The sequence below is a fragment of the Lathyrus oleraceus genome, chromosome 3 (assembly GCF_024323335.1).
Source record: "Lathyrus oleraceus cultivar Zhongwan6 chromosome 3, CAAS_Psat_ZW6_1.0, whole genome shotgun sequence".
In the NCBI taxonomy this organism is placed as follows: Eukaryota; Viridiplantae; Streptophyta; class Magnoliopsida; order Fabales; family Fabaceae; genus Lathyrus; species Lathyrus oleraceus.
In genome coordinates this window covers 82,415,739-82,438,620 of record NC_066581.1, presented here as the reverse complement: position 1 = coordinate 82,438,620, position 22,882 = coordinate 82,415,739, and the positions used below count along the sequence as shown (strand labels likewise).

Genomic DNA, 22,882 nt, shown 5'->3' with positions numbered 1-22,882 from the left:
GACTAACATTTGTTTCATCTAAGCATAACATGGATTAATGTTTACCTCCGTTGAACGTGATTAGGTTTGCTATTTAAATGTTTTAACAATTTAAAATTGTAATTTGATAGAATGTAGTCAACTGTCTTTCCATTAAAATAACTATTATCAAACTTCATAATTAATCCTTTTTCTTTTTAAAAAATTGGATTAATAAAATGACATATTTGGAATTAACAAATACTTAAAGATTGAAACTACCATCACATTCATTTCTCACTTTTAACTTTTTCTCTTTCTTTTCTTCTCTTATTTGAAATTTCCTCCATATTTTTTTCTCACACTTTCTCATTTTCATTTTAATTATTTATCTCTATTTTTTAAAAATATGAATAACAAAATTTTGTTATGTGAACATCATTTTAATTTAATGAAGAAGAACACAGAAAAATGAACTTTTAAACAATAAAATTGATCTAAAATAAAGCATAATTATTTTATAATCACTCTATATAAAAAATATTCATAATTTATATGATTAAGTAACTAAATTGAAATTGACATGTGGATTCAAATACATTTTATACTATATCAAATTGGATAACACTCAATAATAATGCATGCAACTAATTTTTTCTTTCTCCATCTTACTAATTTTTTCTTTCTCCATCTCACGAGTATTTTTTTTATATGATTATTTAATACAATTGAGTTTATATGACCATTGTTTATTTTACAATTAAGTAACGTATTATAAATTAACATGTGTATCTAAAAATATTTTATATTTAATCAAATTGATTATCACTCAATAATGATGCACACCACTAAATTTTCATTTTATAGGTCACTAATGATACGAGTCGTGACTGTATATAAAATATAGTCTATCAGATACTTGACTGCAAGTGCACAGTCTAATCGTTTAGTTTTAAAAGATATCGAATCCACATGGACCGATGGTCAAACTAATGCTATCGATGTTACTATGTTTAGCTAAGACGATGAAATTTAGAGGTTCGGTTCAACAAAAATTAAATCTAAAGAAAAATAAGTTTTTAAGAAAATATTAATGAGGGGATATCAGTATGCAACACATTAATTGTCAGGGATTTGATAAGTCAACGGTGTATATTTTAATTACCAAATACCTTTCAGTAGAAAATACTCATTTAAAAGGCTTTATCTCACACTCTCGTGATTGTTGACTCAGACTATACTCTTAAGTCAGAATGTACGCTCTCGCTGTCCCATTTGAAGTTAAAAATAATTTTTGAAAACAAATAAGTTCTAATTGCTTTTAAAGTGCTCTCGCTGTTTTTAAAATCAATGCCTAGTTTTTACTATCCAGTTCGACCCTCACGCTCTCGCGATTGTCGGTTCTAACCTTAGTTAATTTCCCACTCTCGTGGCAAAACTGTATTAAATAGCTTCTCACTCTCGTGACAAAGTTAATTAAATTCAAATTAAAAACCACAACCAAAAAGATTATTTGAGAAAAGAAGCTTACACCGATTATTATTAAATCTCGTCTAATTAAATTGTTTACATACTGATACCGGTAGTTTAGCCGAACATGTTAAATAATGCAAATACAGACGAACAGAAACAATTTAACAATAAAGCAAACATGATTATTTAATAATAAAGCAATAATAATAATTGAATAAAAACCTGGAACTTTGATTAATTGAATATGCTGAATCTTGAAGTACTTGAGCAGTCCTCCACAGGTCGGTAGGATTCTGCTTCTTTGAAACAAATGCTTAAATTAAACTAACTAAGTTGTAGTAGTTTCCCAATGTAGGAAACTACTACTTTTGGCTAAGTGAAAAACGGAAAGGAAAGGGAAAAATCAAAGCTCGGAACGGAAAGGTAAACAAATTGCAGTAAAAGAAAATAATGTTTGCTGAAGAAAATACGTGAAAACAAAATTGCAGAACCGGAAAAAGGCAGAGAGATAGGATGAGAGAGAGTCTGGAAATTTCCAACTTCCATTCTTTTATAGTACCCCTTGGTCTTCGTGCTTGAGAAAAATAAGGAGGACTTAGTTGAGGGATGGATTCACGGGAAGGTGGTTTAAGGAGCGAAAACTGGGGCGACGTGGATCACTTTTGTTTGAAATGCTGACTTTGCATACGTGACGGTCGTGATGGATTTGTGGCGTTCGTCACAATCAAGGCGTGACGATCGTGATGGGGTGTGTGACGAGCGTCACATGCACAAAATTCATATATTCTGGTTTTTCTGTTGTTTCTCTTCTGTTTCTTCTTCTTTTCCTCCATTTTCTATACTTTGCTCATTTAAGCATGATAATTGAAATACCTTCAAAAATAACTCGAACACTTGCGGAATAATCAGAATATAAATGAAAACGGTATGATTTTCGGATGCAAATTAAGGCAAATATACGATACATTTTCGTGTTATCAAACTCCCCTATACTTGAATCTTTGCTTGTCCTTAAGCAAATAATCAGTATAAAATTCGAAACACTAGTTAAACGCGAATACATGACACAATTCCAAATCATACGTGGTTGTTAGGTATTTCGTTAGAATGACAGATACTCAAGTAAAACACTAAAGATACTGTAACGACACAAGCAACAAGCATTAACATAAATCTCTCCTCTATACAAACCAGTTCGAATCATGCTATTATAGCTCAACCTAATGCTTCTTGTTTCTATTTCACCCGGTTTCATTCTAGCGCAATCACATTCCATTTGCCTTTACACGCACTTAGTGAAGTAGCCGGTTAGTGGCTTTGATCCTTTTTTAGCACGGGGTCTGGTACACGAGTGTGGTAACCCTTTATATATCCCAATTGAAGGTTGTGGGGGATCGAACCGTAGTTCGCCCTACCGAGTCCAGTACTAGGTACCTCTGAACCAACCGATAACGAGTTTTTCTTTCCTTTTGTATATCTTGCAACCGTTTGTATGATGCATTTTCAATTTCTCAATAGCAAAAGTATGAAGGATCTTCTCAATTCGTAGGTATCAATCACTTATATTCATCGGCTCTTCACATGGTTTGTGTTTAAGATGGTGTTGACTGCTAGTATATACTACTAGGGGTTAATCTAGAATGGAAACTCAAGGTATCAGTATATTGGGTATTCAAACTGATCTTGCAAAAGTGAGAGATCTAAGGTGTCAGGATGGTATAAATCTTGTTAGATTTTTCTCAGCTTCCTAACAGAACCTATGTAAGACAACCTATATACTCGTAGGGTATGCATAAAACATAAAAACAAATTTTTTTGTTATGGCTAATTAGATAGAAGCAAATAAACGAAAGACAAATTTTTTGTTATGGCTAATTAGAAAGAAACAAATAAATGAAACGGTAAGGATTCCCTCACACACTTAAACAAAGCATTGTCCTCACTGCGACAAAATAAAGTGAGAAAAGGGGAGAAATAGGAGGATCACTACTCTTCGCCACGATGTTGGGCTCTACGTGCTCTAACTCTTGCTCGTGCACTTTCACTTCTACCACGCTGGGTAGGGTCCAAGCCTACATGCTGAGTGTATTCCTGGATGGCATCAAGACGATGTGTCAAGGCACGCATTTCTTCGGAAAGTTCCGCCATCCCTTGGTCATGCCAGTTTGCATATTCATGCTGGTCTCTTTGTATTTGCTGGATCGCTTGCATCATTTTGGTTTGGCGATCTTCCATCCTTTGGTTGTGTCGCAACATCTCAACATCGATGTCTTCCATGGTGGCGGGTCGGCGCTCATTTCTTCGTTGGTTTCGGGAAGATATCTTTGCAGCATGCTCAGGAGGTGGCTGTGGCACCTGTCGATCCAGTTCTTCTTCAATTTCATCAGCTACATTATTATTAGGATCTTCTTCAATGGGCTCAAGAGCATTCTGATCAAAAATCCAATTTGCCATGTTCTGCGGATCTATACGATTCCTGTTAGGCATAATGACGCATCAGACTATCTTGTTCCGAACCACAGGATGGTATCTCCCATCGTCTCCAATTTTGATAAGGTGTGAGGAGCGACAATAGTCGATATTAAGGAACTCGGCCGACAAGGAAGGTAAGTTAGCAAGCCTATCGCCCATATTCAGGCCCAATGCTATGGAAGTGATGATTCCTCCAAAACAGAATGTTGTGTTGCCTCTCATGCAGTTAGCCTGGATGTTGGCCAATAAGAACGGGGTAGAATTGAACGCCACCGGAGTGAACACCCAGTGAAGGAAGAAAAGCTCCTTAGAGTTTACTTTATGGTTGTTGACTCTTCCGAAGACCGTGTGTCCTAAGACTCGGTGGAAATATCTGATAGTCGGGTTGTGAATGTATGTTGCGGTGAGTACATCCCAGCTTATGACGTTAACATTGGTAAGACTGTGCCATACTCCAAACACTATTTTAGACCATCCGTCAGGGATACGACAGTGAATTCCATCTCCATGTCGAAAACCAAGTATTTGGGCTATTTGTGTTTGGTTCAAAGAATACTCAGTGCCGAATATTCTGAATGTGGCGAGTCCGGTGAGAAGCTGAGTTGCACCGGGAGGTGTTATATAGGAGAATGAAGTCAAGAAATCCAGGGTCAAAGCTTTATATGTTGGTTATGGGTTGGTGCAGAGCTGCGTTAAACTAGAGGTGTTCAGCATCCATCCCACGCCATCTAAAAGCCCTAACTCCTTCATACAATCATTATCAACGTACCTCGTGGGTTGAACTGAGCGTTGATAGAACCCGATGTAGTTGTCTCTTTGTCGTTCACCGGCCTCTCCCTCTCTGAATATGATTGTTGAAAGGTCGGGAGCAGGTCTCTCTCGACGGGCCATGATGTATGCAAATTGAGGTTTGGCGTAGAAGAAATGGGTTTCGTTAGTTATAGGAAACTCACTTGTTTCTGTTTAAATAGGAAGTGATGGAAAGGGTAATGGAGTGAATAATTGGGGGTTAATGGAGAAATAAAGGGGTGTGAGTGGGACAGTTATGGTGTGGGTGAACAGTTAGGGAAACAGAAAGAGTAGATGAGGAAGAAGAAAAGGATAGTGCGCCTCTATTTTAATTAAAATAGAACGGGCATTCTGGAGGCGTGACGAGTGTCACATACATGTTACGGTCGTAAGACGCGTGACGGTCGTGACGTTCATGTGACGAGCGTCACATGCAAAGGTCATATTTTTGCCTACGGAAAAAAGAAAAATTGACTGCATGCTTTATGATTAATTTCTAACTGTTTGGATGTTTATGAGTACATCATACTGTCAGTACTATAGCAAAAATAGACATTATAATGATTAGAAGAAAGTAAAGACAATAACAGTATAGAAACAGAGTAATAAAACAATAGCAGCAGTATAAATAAAATAGCAACAATATGGAAACAAAATAACAAGACAGTAACAACAGTAAAAGTAACAAAATTGAACTGACAGAGGTAAATTAAATTGATCACAGAAGCAAGAAATAACAATTGTCATTTAGATTAAATGTAAAGACTAAAGTTAAAAGTAACAGTAAGCATTAAAAGAATAATAGCAATAAAGTGCTCCCTCCCCACACTAAAACATAGCAGTGTCCTCATTGCTTTAATGTGAGTAGGAAAATTCAGCGATCAATGTAATTAGCCACGGTGCTGTCCCAAAGAAGCTACAACCTGGTTCAAGTGATCAAATTGTTCGACGGTGACATCCATTAAGCCTAAGACATCAAGGCGCATGCTTTTTAGTTCATCTTTCACATTAGTAATTTCAGTACGGAAACCATCCAAACGGGTAAGAATTATGGTCAGATTTTCGGCATAAGATGGAATTTTTTGTTCATTCAGATTATAGTAGTTTGGAGGGGTTTCAGGGTCAGATTCATCAACAGAGATAGGGTCATCAAAATACTCATAAATAGGTGGTGTCTCAGGAGGTGATGGTGGAGCAAAGTGATGTTCATCTAAATCATATAGCCAGTTATTACGGTTATGAACACTCATTCTCTCATGGTTTGGTAAGGTAAATAGTTGAACAACATCATTATTAATTAGGTAGTCAAAAGTGTCCGGTCCAAGGTTTCCTAAAATTCTTCAGTCGAAGCAAAAGTCAATATCCATGGGTCGGATGGGTCCAAAAGGTGTACATTTCTTAAGTGGGTGTCTAAGTCCAATAACATCAGCTATCATGGTCACTAGGCCACTTATTAGGATTGGGGCACGATTGTTCTGTGCAAGGTTAACAAATTTTTCCATCATGAATGTTACAGTATTGACATGTCGACCTTGGTCGACACAGAGTAAGATGAAAAGTTCATCCCTTGACACTAAGGTATTGTTCTCTTCTTTTCCAAATAGGGTGTGGGCTAGTATTTTGTGGAAGTAGCGAATAGTAGGGTTGTGTATCGCTTGAGAGTGCATCTGGCGTGGGTTAGGATGGTGATCTCCAGTTAAACTACCCCAAAAGTAATCCAAGTCAATGTCATTGATTAATTCCTCCTGGCGGGTAGTGAATACAAATGGGCCACTAGAAAATCCTAGAAGGTCAGCAAGGTCTCTACGGTTATAAGTGAAATCAATACCAAACAGCCTAAAGGAAATCAACCCTTTGTTGAGCCCGTAACCATGCTCGGGTATGTAAACTAGGGAGCTAAGGAATTCTAGGGTAAGCTCACGGTATGTGACAAACTTTTTCTTAATATCAGCATTCTCCCAACCTAGTTGGTTAAACATAAACAAGATACTATCGTGGATACCTAGCCTATCCATGGTAGGTCCATCATAATATATGGATAAAGCCATATCCTTCTGAGCTAAATAATCATAACGTCTTCTCTGAACTCTGTCTCTGAAAACTGTATCTACTTGTTGCATGATGAAAATTAGTTACTAACTAGTTTTAAGTTTGCTTGTTAATCAGTAGCCAATATTACTAAGTTAGTAACGAAAAATAACAATTATGTTACTGCATAGAATCAAGGAAAGGGAGAAAAATAAAAGTAATAATCAAAGAAGGAAAACACTTAAAATGCAAAACATAAAAATAACAAAATCAATAACAAATTAAAAAGAGGCGGGTTATCTCCCACCGAGCACTTTGTTTAATGTTGTAAGTTCGACAGTAACGTCGTGATATATCAGTTTTGGGGTTGAGCGGGCAGCTCTATAAGTCTTAGGCTATTTGAATAGTTTCTATTGTCAATATTATGATAATGCTTTAATCGCTACCCGTTTACAATGAACAGTTCACTATTTCTACCCTTGATTTCTATCGTACAACTTTTAAAAACTTTAGTAATTTTGAAAGGACCTGACCACCTAGATTTAAGTTTTCCCGGAAAAAGCTTAAGTCTTGAATTAAATAGTAACACTACGTCACCAACATTAAACTCTTTCCTAGATATACATTTATCGTGCGATTTTTTAGTTCGTTCTTTGTATATCTTGGCATTCTCATAGGCGCCTAGTCTAAGTTCTTCCAATTCGTGAATGTCTAAAATTCGCTTCTCGCCTGCGGAAGTATAATTTAGATTTAGGGTCTTAATTGCCCAATAGGATTTGTGTCCTAACTCTACAGGGAGATGACATGATTTACCATAAATTAATTAAAAGGGTATGGTCCCTATTGAGGTCTTGTAGGCTGTCCTATATGCCCACAGAGCTTCATTTAGTTTAGATGGCCAGTCTTTTCTAGATATTCCGACAATCTTTTCTAGAATTTGTTTGATCTCTCTATTCGAAACTTCGACTTGCCCATTGGTTTGTGGGTCATTATGTGTTGCTACACGATGTCGGACTCCATACTTCAGAAGAAGTTTTCCAAAGATATTTGATATGAAATGAGAGCCACCGTCACTAACTACTAGTTTTGGCACACCGAGTCTAGGAAAGATTACGTTCTTGAAAAGCTTAATCACTACTCGTGTGTCATTTGTCGGAGAAGCTACATCCTCGATCCATTTTGAAACGTAATCGACAGCTACGAGTATGTACTTATTACCAAAAGAAGACGGGAATGGTCCCATGAAGTCAATCCCCCACACATCAAAGACTTCCACTTCTAAACTTCCACTTCTAAGATGCCTGTTTGTGGCATTTCGTCGCGTCTTGAAACGTTACCAGTGCGTTGGCACCGGTCGCAATTTATAACCGCATTATGGACATCTTTCCATAGAGTAGGCCAAAAGAGGTCAGGTTGTAAGATCTTAGCACGAGTTTTTGAAGTGCTTCCGTGCCCACTATAGGGAGCGGAATGGCAATGAGAGATTATATCGTCTATTTAATCCTCAGGAACACATCGACGAAAAATACCGTCGGCACCTCTCTTGAAAAGCAGAGGTTCATCCCAGTAGTATTGTTTTAGATCATGAAAGAATTTCTTCTTTTGTTGGTACGATATGTTGAGTGGAAGTGCTCCAGTGGCTAGGTAGTTGACAAAGTCAGCATACCATGGCAGAGTTATATTCGTATGAATTTCTTCCACGGATTCTTCTATTTCAGAATCATTTAAGGTTAGCTCAGACATGTCGCTTTCCATTTAGCCTATAAGTCGTTCATAAGGGAAATCATCATTGATTGGAACTTGTTCAGGCTTGTTCCCTTCGATTTGTGATAAGTGTTCTGCTACTACGTTCTCAGTACCTTTCTTATCTTTTATTTCTAAGTCAAATTCTTGTAAGAGTAGGATCCATCTTAAGAATCTTGGTTTGCATCCTTCTTACTTAGCAAGTATCTAATAATAGCGTGATCAGTATAGATGATGATGTTCGCTCCTACTAAGTAAGAACGGAATTTGTCTAAAGCGAACACAACAGCTAGAAGTCCCTTTTCAGTGGTGGCGTAGTTCATTTGGGCAGGATCTAAGTTTCTACTTGCGTAGTAGGTCAAATGAAGTTTTTTATCCTTCATTTGTCCTAGCACTGCGCCTACGGCATAGTCACTCGCATCACATATGATTTTGAATGGTAATCTCCAGTCAGGTGGTTGCATGATGGGTGCGGTGATTAAAGATGTTTTTAATTGTTCAAACGCTGTTAAACATTTCTCATCAAAGATAAAGTCAACATCTTTCATTAATAAACCAGTCAGTGGTTTGGTAATTTTCGAGAAATCTTTGATAAAGCGTCGGTAAAAACCTGCGTGTCCTAAAAAGCTTCGTATTTCTCGTACGGTTTTCGGAGGTTGAAGATTTTCTATAATTTCGATCTTAGCTTTGTCTACTTCAATTCCTTTATCAGATACTACGTGTCCTAGCATGATTCCTTGTTGGACCATGAAATGGCATTTCTTCTAATTCAATACGAGATTCACCTTTACGCATCTTTCAAGTACCATTTCAAGGTTTGATAGACATCCTTCAAAGCTCTGCCCACAAACAGAAAAATCGTCCATAAATACTTCCATAATGTCGTCTATAAAGTCAGCGAAGATCGACATCATGCATCTTTGGAATGTTGCGGGAGCGTTGCATAGTCCAAATGCCATTCGTCAATAAGCAAATGTACCATAAGGGCATGTGAAGGTTGTTTTCTCTTGGTCGTTAGGATGGATAGGAATTTGAAAGAATCCTGAATAACCGTCTAGATAGCAGAAGTGGGAATGCTTAGCTAATCGTTCAAGCATTTGATCAATGAAAGGCATATGAAGATGATCCTTTCGAGTGGCTTTGTTCAGTTTCCTATAGTCGATGCACATTCTACTTCCAGTCACAACTCTTTGTGCTATAGATTCGCTCTTCTCGTTCTTAACAACTGTAATACCCCCTTTCTTGGGTACTACATGAACGAGGCTAACCCGTTGACTATCAGAGATCGAATATATGATTCATGCATCTAATAACTTCTTTACTTCATCCTTGACTATAATACTTAAGATTGGGTTGATCCTTCTCTGGTGTTCTCTAGAGGTTTTACAATCTTCCTCTAGCATAATGCGATGCATACAGATAGAAGGACTTATTCCTTTTAGATCAGCGATGTTGTAGCCTAACACCGTTGGATATTTTCTTAAGACATCTAGTAACTTTTCAGTTTCAATCTGTCCTAAGTCTGCATTGACTATTACTGGTCTTTTGAGTTCAGTGTCTAGAAACTCGTGTCTTAGGTTTTTGGGTAGTGTTTTTAATTATAAGTCTGGTTTCTTCAGGCATGGCATGTGATTGGGTGTAAGTGCTAAGCATTCGCTTAGACTGTCATTTTGGTATGGTTCATGCCAATTATCATCTCCAAAGATTAAAGGGATTTGGATTTTCATTATATCAGAATATGTGGTTTCTTGCATCTCCATCTATCTTACGCACTCGTCTATGACATCAAGTAGATAACAAGTATCGTCTATAGCTGGCGCTTGTAAGAATTGTGTCAAGATGAATTCAACTTTTTTTTCTCCAACTTCGAATGTTAGCTTTCCTCTTTTCATGTCTATTATGGCTCCGGCGGTAGCTAAGAATGGCCTTCCTAATATAATAGGTGTAGTGGCATCTTCTTTGATGTCCATGATTATGAAGTCGGTAGGAATGTAGAATTGTCCTACACGTACTGAGACATTCTCTAGTATACCAACAGGATATTTGATTGAGCAGTCAGCTAGTTGAACAGACATCTTGGTTGGTCTTAGTTCTCCTATGTTGAGCCTTTTACAGATGGATAAGGGCATTACACTAATGTTGGCTCCTAAGTCGCATAGAGCTTTGTCTATGACGAACTTTCCTATGACACAGGGTATGGAGAAACTACCTGGGTCTTTCAGTTTGGGAGGCATGTTGTTTTGGATTATTGCACTACACTCAGTAGTAAATGTAACTGTTTCGTTATCCTCGATTTTTTTCTTATTGGATAGAATGTCTTTAAGAAACTTTTCATATGAGGGCATTTGTGTGATAACTTCTGTAAAGGGTATTGTGATGTTCAGTTGCTTTAGAAGTTCAACAAATTTCTTAAATTGCCCTGCAGTTTTAGAAATTGCGACTCTTTGAGGATACGGAATAGGTGGTTTATAAGGTGGTGGAGGCACATAAGGTTTTTCTTTCTCTTCGGCCTCTTGGGTATTATCTTCCTTTTCCTTCGGTTCACTTACCTTCTCAGTTGTTGTTTTGTCAGGTTTTTGGTACATGGCAGGATTTTTAAGTCTTGGATCTACGGGTCCGTCTAGTTCTTTTCCATTTCTCAATATAAAGGCATTTGCATGTCCTTTTGGATTAGGTTGTGGTTGTCCAGGAAATGTGCCAGCAGGAGCAGCAGTAGATGCTTGTTGTTGGGCCACTTGTGAAATCTGTGTTTCAAGCATTTTTTTGTGGGTGGCTAAAGCGTCCACTTTGCTTGCCAATTGTTTAAGTTGCTCACTAGTGTGTATGTTTTGGTTCAAGAAGTCTTTGTTTGTTTGAGCTTGGGTAGCTATGAAACTTTCCATCATTAATTCAAAGTTGGACTTCATAAGAATGTTAGGAGCATTAGTAGCTGGCTTTTGATATCCAGGTGGAGCAGCAGGTGCTTGGCCAAGTGCATACACAACATTGTTGTTCTTGTACGAAAAGTAAGGATGGTTTTTCCAACCTGGGTTATAGGTATTCGAATAAGGGTTTCCTTGTGCATAATTTACTTGATCAGTGGCGACTCCTGCTAATATCTGACATTCTGGTGCAGTGTGTCCAGGAATTCCACATAACTCGTAGTTTGGAGTTACGGCAGCCACGGTGGCTGCGGGTGGTATGGTCAAGTTGTCTAACTTTTGGACAAGGGCATCTACCTTTGCATGGACATGGTCCAGGCTACTAATTTCGTACATTCCACCTTTTGTTTGGGACTTTTCTACTGGAGTTCTTTCACCTCCCCATTGGCAATGGTTTTGGGCCATGTTTTCAATGAGTTGATAGGCTTCGTTGTATGGCTTGTCCATAAGTGCACCGCCCGCGACAACGTTTACTGTCAGTCTTGTGTTATACAGAAGCCCATTGTAAAATGTATGAATGATCACCCAGTCTTCGAGACTGTGATATGGACACATCTTCATCATGTCTTTGTATCTCTCCCACACGTCGTAGAGAGATTCTGCATCTTTTTGTCGAAATCCGTTGATTTGAGCTCTCAACATAACAGTTTTGCTCGGCGGAAAATATCGGGCTAAGAAAACGTTCTTCAGTTCTTCCCATGTAGTGACTGAGTTGGATGACAAGGATTGCAACCAAGCCCAAGCTCTGTCTCTTAGAGAGAAAGGAAAAAAGCGTAGTCTTATCGCATCTTGAGATACACCATTCGCCTTCACAGTGTCTGCGTAATGCATAAACTTGGTCAAATGTTCATTAGGGTAGTCCGTAGAATTTCCAGCAAATTGATGTTGTTGGACAGCTGATAATAGTGAGGGTTTCAACTCGAAATCGTTTCGATCGATAATAGGGGCAACAATGCTGTTGTGAGGTTCTTGTTGGTGTCATACCCCAGTTTTGTCCGGCCATTTGTGGTTTACCCATGAGATCTCTTTGTTTCAAAGGCCCATTTGCATAAGTGTGTTCATAATCTAAAATGTGGTTTGAATCTTTTTACATTACTAATCCAAAACCTATTTTCTTATTAGTAAGTATTAAGAGCCATGTTATTATATCTATGATCACTATTTATTAGTCCATTTACACACTCAAATATTTATGCCAAGTTCTAAGTCTTTCATAGGTTCCTAAATTAAATTTGCTTTTTTTTTAAGTTAGAATTGTGTTGTTTTTAAATTAAATCACTATATTTGGTTTCTTTGTACCTAAGTTAGAATTGTGTTGTTTTTTAAATTAAATCACTATAGTTATCTAAGTTAGAATTGTGTTGTTTTTAAATTAAATCACTACATTTGGTTTCTTTGTACCTAAGTTAGAATTGTGTTGTTTTTTAAATTAAATCACTATATTTGATTTCTTTGTACCTAGGTTAGAATTGTGTGGTTTTTAAATTAAGTCACTATATTTAGTTTGTCTGTACCTAAGTTAAAAGTGTGTTGTTTTTAAAAATTGAAATTGCATTGACATGCCTCATTTTAAATTTCTGGTCATAGGTGGATTTTGATTAAATGATAACATGCTAGAAGCAATTTTTTTGGTTGGATAGTGGCCCAAATAGGTTGTCAAGTGAAATAAGAAGACAAAGTTCAAAATGATTTAAATTAATTATCATAACTAAAAGTTTTGAAAGGTAATTACATGGTTGAAATTTAATCCAATAATCCAAAATATACATTTAACCTAAAAAATATATAATAATTAATTACATCTTAATTTAATAAAAATGTCATGGCAACTTCAACAGACAAGAAAGAACTCCCAAGAATCATTCGAAGGACCAAAATCAATGGACTGTTGAACCCTCCTTTGGGCTTAGGCATGAAAACATGTTGTCTTGAAGCTTCACGCAGCCCACATTCTGTTCCATCAAGGTCACTTCACCTGTAACCTACAAAGAGGAAACACAACTTAATTAAAAAAGCACTTTTCAAAAGCGCTTAAAAAACTGAAAAATAACTAAATAAATTACTCAGTTTGAAACTTTACCCAGCAGGTTAACTTGAACATCCAAAAAAGCATTTTAACAATGGTCTAAAATAAGAACAAATCAACAAAAATCAAATCCCACATAATCTGGGATGGGACAAATTGAAAAAGGGGAGTTTTTTTAGACTTCAAAAATTCTTCATAAACAGATTCATCAGAAGTTAACATAAGAACACAGAGCATTTTTCTCAAGAACACACACGAGATAATACACAACAATGTTTCTAAAAACCTTAAAAACGAACACAGGACAACAAAGCAATTTCTTTCAAACCCAGAATACACAACAACAATATATCTCAAAAAGACCCTAAAAGCTAAACAGAAAGACTTTTCTTGAAATCCCAGAGAAAATCTAAACAACTTTCACGAAAACAGACAAAGAAGAAAGGTTGGGGAAGAAAACTTATCCGAAACTGCGACAGGTTGCCGGCGACGGACTCGTATCAAAGCGATCCTTCTTCGCCAGAAGCCAACACTCACCTCCTTCGCCGTGGTAAATATAACGAACCCCTTTATTTTGCTTTAAATCACAACATGCAAACGCCTTGAGTTTGGTTTAGGGATTTCAGAGTCCGGATTTGAACTCGGGAGGTTGTAGGTAGTAGTTTAGGTCACGTTCTGGGTAGGGTTACCGGAGAAGGACGGAGGTTCCGCCGTGAGCCGCCGCCTCCGGTCGTCTTCTCCAAGAGAGAAGAATTTTTTTAGGGTTTCTACAAAGCTCCTTCTGAGCGTAAGTTTGCAGAGAGAGAGACGTTTAAGTTGGAAAGTGAAGAGAGAGAGTGAAAATAGAAAAAGGACGTTTCAATTTTCTCTATTTTTGTTTTAATACGACCGATAGGAATGAAAGAGAGAATAGGAGAAATGAAAGAAACAGATGGGAGTTGGGTTTTCGATGGGCTTTGTTTTACTGTTTCTTCTAGTTTCTTCAATTTGCTTTTATTTTAATAGTAATAAGTTATTTGTATTTCCAACATTAATTGTTTTCTCTTTGATTTTTGATAAAAAGAAATCAATATTGGCTTTTGGTTTACGCTAAGTTATTTTAAGTCAAGGAACGTTACTGTATGCTTTCTTTTGTTTCAAATATTTGTATGTATTTTATTTATTCTATATTTAATCTCTTTTGTTTTTTTTATTCTTTGCCAATTTCTTTTTTTAATTAGTGATAATTAATGTATACTTAGGTTTTTTATTTTGTAAATTAATTTCAAGTTGTGTTGCTATTTTGCATTGTGAATTATGAATTCAAACTCAATTAATTCTCAAAGTGTTATTAAAACTTTTTTTATAAACTTGGGATAAAAAAAAGAGTGTAGGAGGCGTCCGCCTCAATACCTCTCGAGTATTCGAATGATGGGCGTTCGCCATATTGCTCGAATTTTCGTCGTCTAATTAAAACCTTGAAACTCACAAATTCAAATTACTTTTCCAAATCAATTCAAAACACTTAATCACAATCAAATACTATTTCATTTGGAAATGAAAAGGGAGATGGCTTTGAGTTTTCAATTCCTCTCCTTGATTATTTGAACACGAATTCTTTTACTCGGTTAATCGAATAATCGTCATTTCTAATCCACTTAAGAACAAATAAATCAAATTCTTTTATAATAAGAAACGAAAAGGGAGATGACTTTGAGTCTTCAATTTTTCTCCTCGATTATTTGAATACAAGTTCTCTTACTTGGTTAGTCAAATAATTGTCGTTCCTCTACAAACCTCCAAACCCCGGTTAAATCAAAATATTTTCACAGTAAGCTAAATGAAAAGGGAGTTGACTTTGAGTTTTCAACTTCACTCCTCAATTGGTCGAATACGAGCTCTCTTACTCGGTCAGTCGAACAATTGTCATTTTTCCGCAAACATACAACTTAATCAAATTATTTTCTTAACAAATTATACAAAAAAGGAGACGGTTTTGAGCTTTCAACTCCTCCTCTCAAATGCTTGGATATGAGTTGTCTTACTCAGTCATTCAAGTACTTATTCTAAAATACGTCAACCATATGCAACCTTATTTTCATAAATATTCAGATGAAACAGAAAGTGGTCTAGAGTCTTCTATTCCCTTTCTCGACTATTAGGATACGAGTTGTCTTACTCGATTATCCGACTATTCGTCATCCTTTCAAAACACCTTAACTACTATCAATTCCTTTTTTATAATTAAGGATGAAAAAGAAAATGGTCTAGAGTCTTCTATTCCCTTTCCCGACTGTTAGGATACGAGTTGTCTTACTCAATTATCCGAGTAATCGTCATCCAACCAAAAACATCTCAACCAATCAAAGCATCTCAACCAGTCAAAACATCTAACATATTAATCCAACTTGTCACCCTCGTGTGATCAAAACTCTTTTCAAAAAGAACACCATTTAATCCTTTCTAATGCGCATAACAAACCAGTGCTTAAAGCCTCCGCCGAGAGTAGACAAGTCAGCGTTTAGCCTTTAGAACGCGATCTAAACAGTTGTTCGGTAAAAGACACCAACCAACCGTAGTTCCCCGAACTACGAATGCTCTGACTTCCTTATTGCACCATAAGGATACGTAGGCAGGAGATTGTTGTATCTTTGCGAGCACACTAATAAAAACCTCCCCTTTCCCTTTCTGAGGTTCTCATCCATTTCAATTTCTAATATTTTATAACCCAAAGATAACAAACAAACATAAATTAACACTCGAAACACACATTAGAACTAAAAGGTTCCCGTTGAGTACAACGGACGTGAGGGGTGCTAATACCTTCCCCTTACGTAATTAACTCCCGAACCCGAATATGGTTGCGATGACCATTTGTCATACCCCAAAATTTGCCTGTTAATTTTTATGATAAATTGATTCATACATGACATTCATTTCACATTTGCATTCATTCATTAGCATACATTCTCATATAAATTATAAATTATAATTTATTTATTATGTGATATAGATATAAAAAATAATAATAATTTTGGTTATCTGTATGATATAAATAAATTTTATATATATAAATAAAATAGTTTTAATTTAATAATAAATAAAAATAGATTTGAATTTTAATTGTATAATTAAAATTTTAAATTAATTTTATTTGTTAAAGCTCATTAAATTATAATAACTATTTTTTATAATTTAGTGACTCATGTTCCATTTATTCATTATTTATAAATAGTATTTATTTAGTAATTCACGTTTTTTACTTAATAAAATTTATTTATAAGAGTAACATTTTTTTTAAAGCCCATAAATTATAAAATAATTTTGGTTGATATAAGTAAGAATAATTTTGATTTTTTTTAAATGATGAAAGTAAAAATAGAAATAGGTTTAAATTTTAATTCAATTATGTAAAAATAGAAATAATAATATTTGTATTTAATAAATATTTAGCAAGGTTAAACCCTAACTCTCCTAAAGTATAGGAAGGGATCCAAATATTTAGCAAGGTTAAACCCTAAAGTATAGGAAGGGATCCAAATATTTAGCAAGGTTAAACCCTAATCCACACCATTATAAATTCTTCATATGGCTGCAGCAAGAGGGGGAAGACGAAAAAGAGGAGAGATACAACAGAAGAAGATACACAAGGCAAGGCAGAAGCAAGAAGATTCACGGGCAGGGAAAAGAGAAGCAACCATAAAGCACTCATAGCCTGAATAAGAACAACACACATACAGTGAGCAAGCTAGAATAATCAAATCCCCAACAAGTGTTCATTATGGAATTTAGTAAGTGTTCATTATGGAATTTGCATCCAGCATGATTACCTTGCAATACTCTTTAATTCATGCATGAATTATATTGGTTTAATATATATATTGAGATGATGTATTCATGGTTTGGTGGATGTTGATATTGCTTTATTCAAGTATGCATCTGTTCTTGATATGTCATAGCATGTTGGAGAAATTCTGTTTGCATGATTAAAGAATTATATCTGCCATTTAATTATTATTATATGAATGTTGTTTCTAGCATGATTATGTTTATTTCACATGTTGTTATTACATAATAATGATGATGATAATACAATGGTGATAATATAAATCCTTAGTTGTCTTTAACATGTATGTGTAAGGTTTGTTTTATCATTATCACTTGCAGTAAAGAGAACTAATACATGAGTAAAATAATATAAGCTTCTTGATTTGTGCATGGCTATTTTTATTATTGCATGATGATTACATATGATCTTATTTTATGTGTGTGGTTTGATATAAGATGAAGTTACAGGTTTGTTGTATTCACATGAAAGAAATAGCATGAGAAAAAATAAAGTAGCTTGCCGTAAGAGAGAAAGTTGTAACATGCATGGTGGTGTTGTGTCAAAATGGAAAAATTCATGTAGAATTAATATATATTTTAATGAAGGCGAATAAATAACGAATGGACCAACATGGCAACGTAGAGGTCATGGGTTTGAGCCCCCATGACCTATTTTTTAGCTCACCATTATATTAGTTATTTAAACTAAGATATAATTTAATCTAGTTTATTAATTAAATTTTCATATATCACTTAATTAATTAAAATGGGCTATTTTGAATAATAAAAATCTAATTATATATTTTTTTCTCTTTTCTTTTAAAATTTCTATCAATTTAGTCTAAGTTTTTCCATAAATTCATAAAAAAAAGTTTCTATTATTATAGACTAAAAATATTCTTAATTCATTCTTAAATTTAGTTTATTTATTTCATTTGTCATGAACTTTCTATGTAATAGATTTAATTAAGATTTTTTTTTATTTCTTTCTTTTTAGTTTAATTAGGTTTTATTATTTGGTATGCCCTTTTAATTTTGTACTCGTTAATTAAGATTTAGATATTTTATATCCCCTTTTAAATTATGTACCCCCATCCCGAAGCCATGTAATAGCGTAGTCTTATTTTTCGCACTTTAATTTTTCCATACTGTGAATATAACTGTCTACATGTATGCTAATAGGATTGCATGGAAAGATAAATAATCGAATTTAGATAAATTAATTCAAGATAATATATCTGAATCCAATCATTTCCACACTTGCACCTCTAGGGTAACCCTCTCTTTGTTGCCTTACGATATTACAGTCATGTCCCGCGAATGTGGGGATACCCTTAGCAAAGACCCTTTCGATTAAATCATCATCATCCCTAAACAGATAAGTCATAGTCCCTTCGATCAAAAGGTCAATGTCCCTACAAGATAAATCATAGTCCCTCGAACGTTGCCTTAGAATATATGACCTTGTCCCACGAACGTTGCCTTCGAATATATGACTTTGTCCCTCGATGACCCTTCATTGTAGCCTACGATTAAATGATGATCGTCCCTTCGAATGCTAAGGTATCCTTACAAATGTTGCCTTCAATGACCAATCGACGACCCCACGATGTCCCTTTACATCCAAAGGATAAGACTACTTACTTCTCAATAGTAAGGACAATTTTACCCTCCTAAGGATAGGAAATACCTATAAAGACCTTGGTCAGGTATAACTCTTAAATGCTTGCTCACAGCTTAAAATACTTTTCATACCTCACACTTTTCAAAACATCTTTTAGAAAATCACCACTTGGTATACATTCGCACCAGAATCATCACCGAGTTATATTTTTCTAAACATCTTTCAAAATCAAACGAGATAAACAATTTGTATACATTCGTACAAGAATCATTACAAAGTTAAACTCTCCTTTCAAAATATTTTCTAAACACACCACATTTCTCAAACACTTTCTCAAACAAGGAAAACATAAGTGAGTTAAGCAATTAAGAGCCCATGGATAATCATGGATACAAAGGGTGCTAACACCTTCCCTTTGTATAATGTACCTCCCGAACTCAAAATCTAATCAAGGTCTTTCCTGTTCTTTTCCGCCTTTCCTTATTGGATAAAAGAAAAGTCGGTGGCGACTCTTCCTATCCGCAACATTGCTTTTCAAAGCAAAAACACAAAGTCAGTTCACCGTATCACACCATTGTTCCATTTCCTAAAGGTTTTATCGATATTTTCCTATTCCTTCATTGGGATAAATAAAGTTCGGTGGCGACTCTATTCGAACATTAATTTTTTCCGCGACCATCGCGAGGAATCGTATTTTTCTAGATACGACAAATGGTGACTCTGCTGGGGACTAGCTCCAAGCAAAAGAGAGTGAAGCCTAATTTAGTTCAGTTTCTGTATTATGTGTTAATCTTGTTTGTTTGTTTGTTATTTTTATTCTGTTATTATTACTCTGTCATAATTATTGTATTGTGATTTATTAACTATGTCTTATTTGGGGCTCTCTAGTTAGTGGTGCTTCGTGAGATAAGCTCTCTACCCGAGTCTGAGAAAAACCATAAGTTTAAGATGGTGGTTGCGTAGTGGACGCCCACAAGGAGTCTTCCTTGTTGGGAAAATACGAAGACCCCGCCTAGAAGAGATTCTCTTGAGATATTATTGTCCGACGAGTCTTCGTCACGAAGATAGTATTTTCAAGTTGGATCAATGACTCTAGGGACCTTTTAACCCACTATATCCGGCGGTTATGTAGTATTTACCTGAAAAGTTTCAGACTTGTTGGGTTAGTATGAAAGCCCCAATCAGACGAGATCCCTTAGACGTATTATTATCTTACAATAATATTTCCAACCTCGATCTATGACTCTGAGAACCTTGTTAGAACCCTGGACTCGAGAGTTGTCTAGTAGAATCCCCATGGAGCCTTCCTTGTTGGGATAATACGAAGACCTCACCTAGACGAGATCTTCTTAAGGATATTATTGTCCGACAAGTCTTCGTCACGGCAGTGACGTTCTCAAGAAATATCCGTGACTCTGGGAACCTATCAACTGTAGAGCTTACCCATGGGGTTCCATTAATCAGAGATACCTGTCATTTACCCTTTATTCTGATCCATCTGAAAACACTTTGAACCTGTGATCCTGAACATGTCACTACATTCATACACATGTCACTACGTTTGCATTCATCATCATACATTTCATATCATTTTTCACCAAAAAAATAAATACAAAAAAAAAACTCATTCGTCCTTCGTCCATAACCTGCAGTTGATTTCCCGATACTAATATCATACTTGAAGTAGCTCTTGAAAGATCATGGATCCATTGGAGCAAAGTCATATTGCATTGAGAGGAGATGTGGACTCGATGAAAAATCAGCTATACCAACTTGTGGAAGCTATGGCAGCTTTAGCAAAGAAGGAAGACAACATTCAGCAGACTGCAGTAGTTGAGAATGTTGTGCTAACTCCGGTGAATGGTCTTACCCAACCTCAGCTTGTGCAAACCCCAGTTGATAACTCTACTGTACAAGAACGTCATGTTGTTCAAGATTCCTCACGTCATGATGCTGTTGAGTATCACAGTTTTGCATTCTCCGTGCCAGATTCACATGGGACAAGCCTTGTGGTTAATGCTGAACAACCACAAGATGATGAGATTGCTAAAAAATGTTGCGTGCTAGAGAAAAAACTCAAGGCCATAGAAGGATAAGATACTCTTGAACTGAATGCTTTAGACATGTGTTTGGTACCTGGCTTGGTTATACCCCCAAAATTCAAAGTACCAGAATTTGAGAAGTACAAAAGGGATAGCTGTCCAAAGCACCATTTGATGATGTTTTGCCGAAAAATGACCTCTCATGCCCATGATGATAAGCTAATGATTCATTGTTTTCAGGATAGTTTGATTGGGGCATCATTGAGTTGGTACATAAATTTAGAAATAAGTCACATTCAATCATGGTTGAACCTAGCTAACAGCTTCTTGAAGCACTACAAATATAATTTGGACATAGCTCCTGATCGCATGTGTAGCACCTCAAATTTGCACCTATCATTGTACATACATTCTCATATTAGGTCATAGCATATCATGGTCCATTGCATAGCATTGCATTGTCCCCAGTTGCCTCAAGAGCAAGCAAATCAAGAATTAGGTCAAACTGATCAGGAGATCAGTCAACCAAGCAAGCAAGGGTGTTTCTCAAGGAGCCAAGGCCCTAGGGTTTTTTCAACAAGTTCACATATCTTGGAGGTCCATTTGAAGTGTTTAAGTCAAGGGTTGGATGTTCAGAAGTCATCAGTTCATGCACAGACAGTCAAAAACCCTAGAAAGTTAAAGTTGGTCAACTGTGGTTGATTTTGGGGTTTTGATGGATGGATTTGGTTTGAGAGAGCTTATTCATGTCCCAATAGGCCTCATATATCATGGCAATCAACATCATTGAAGAATTTGAAGCTAATCAGAAAATTTCCAAAAATAGAAACTGGACCTGTAATTTCAACTGCCAAAAATGGAAACTTCTTGATCCCAAACTTACATCATGATACAAGCTTCAAATGAATTTTTTCCCAACATTAAAGTTGAAGATCTTGTTCTCCCATTTTCAAAAAGTCCAAGAACTCCCAAATCCCATGAATGGTTTGCAAGATATGATCATTTCATTTTCACATTTTTTTGAACTTCAACAAGCCATATCTCATGAACCAAAAGGCCAAATTTAGTGGGGTTTTTTCCTACAAACCACATTTCATCTCCTCTTTCCAAAAATATAAACATCATGTACCAAAACCTTGCCAATCAAAATGGCATTTTTTGACTTGTCTCATTCAAATTCAAGTGGACCAAAAGTTGACTTTTTGAATTAAAGGTTTTCACTCACTTTGGCCAATTGGGATTCATTTAAGTTGATATTTGAAACATGTTCCAGGCCCAAATCGTGCAGACCACACCTCCATGTGCAACTTGTGTCAAACTTAGCAATTTTGGCATTTGGCTTCATTTGTGTTAATCAAGCTTAACACTTCCATTAACAAAGTAAAACAGCAAATATAAATGAATTTTTCTGTCATTTCTCAACCCTAATAGCAGCCTCCATCGTACAAAAATTCTGATTCTCTCTCAATTGCCATTTTCACATCCTTTGCATTTTCGGCCAAAATCTTCAAAAACCCTCGAGCACTCTTGGTTCCTTCATCATCTAACCAACCTTTGGAGGCATTTTGAACCATCAAATCCCACCTGTAGTAGCAGTTTGTGTTCTGTTTCTCCAAGACCCCTTCCATGGCAAATCAAGAGTTGGACATGTTTAAGCATCATTGAGCTAAAGGGCTTCAAGTATACACCAACATCAACCAAGATCTTCATCTGTTTCGAGCTGCATCACTCAAAACATCACTGATTCACCATTTGCTTCAAATTCAAGTAAGGTTTCGAGTTCCTCTTTTCTCAAAATAATGCTATGTTTCTTGTAGTTCTTACCATGCTGAATCCATTGCAACTTGTATCATTCAAAATGGTTGTGTCATTCATGAGAAATCTGGATTTCATTTTTTTATGCTCAAACTTGTTTTCCATCGATTTGCTTTGATGTTGTTGATTCAATGAAATCTATGCTTGGAGCATGCATGCTTGATGTTTGCTGATGCCATTGATA

General features: G+C 36.0%; 1 protein-coding gene across 1 annotated transcript; it reads right to left on the bottom strand.

Moving 5' to 3' along the window:
• Window positions 1-10,262: 10,262 nt before the first annotated feature.
• LOC127129796 (uncharacterized) lies at window positions 10,263-10,943 on the bottom strand (the record flags this gene model as incomplete). Its single annotated transcript, XM_051058922.1, has 1 exon — window positions 10,263-10,943. A coding segment is annotated over one exon (681 nt), but the record flags the coding sequence as incomplete, so codon positions are not given.
• Window positions 10,944-22,882: the final 11,939 nt, after the last annotated feature.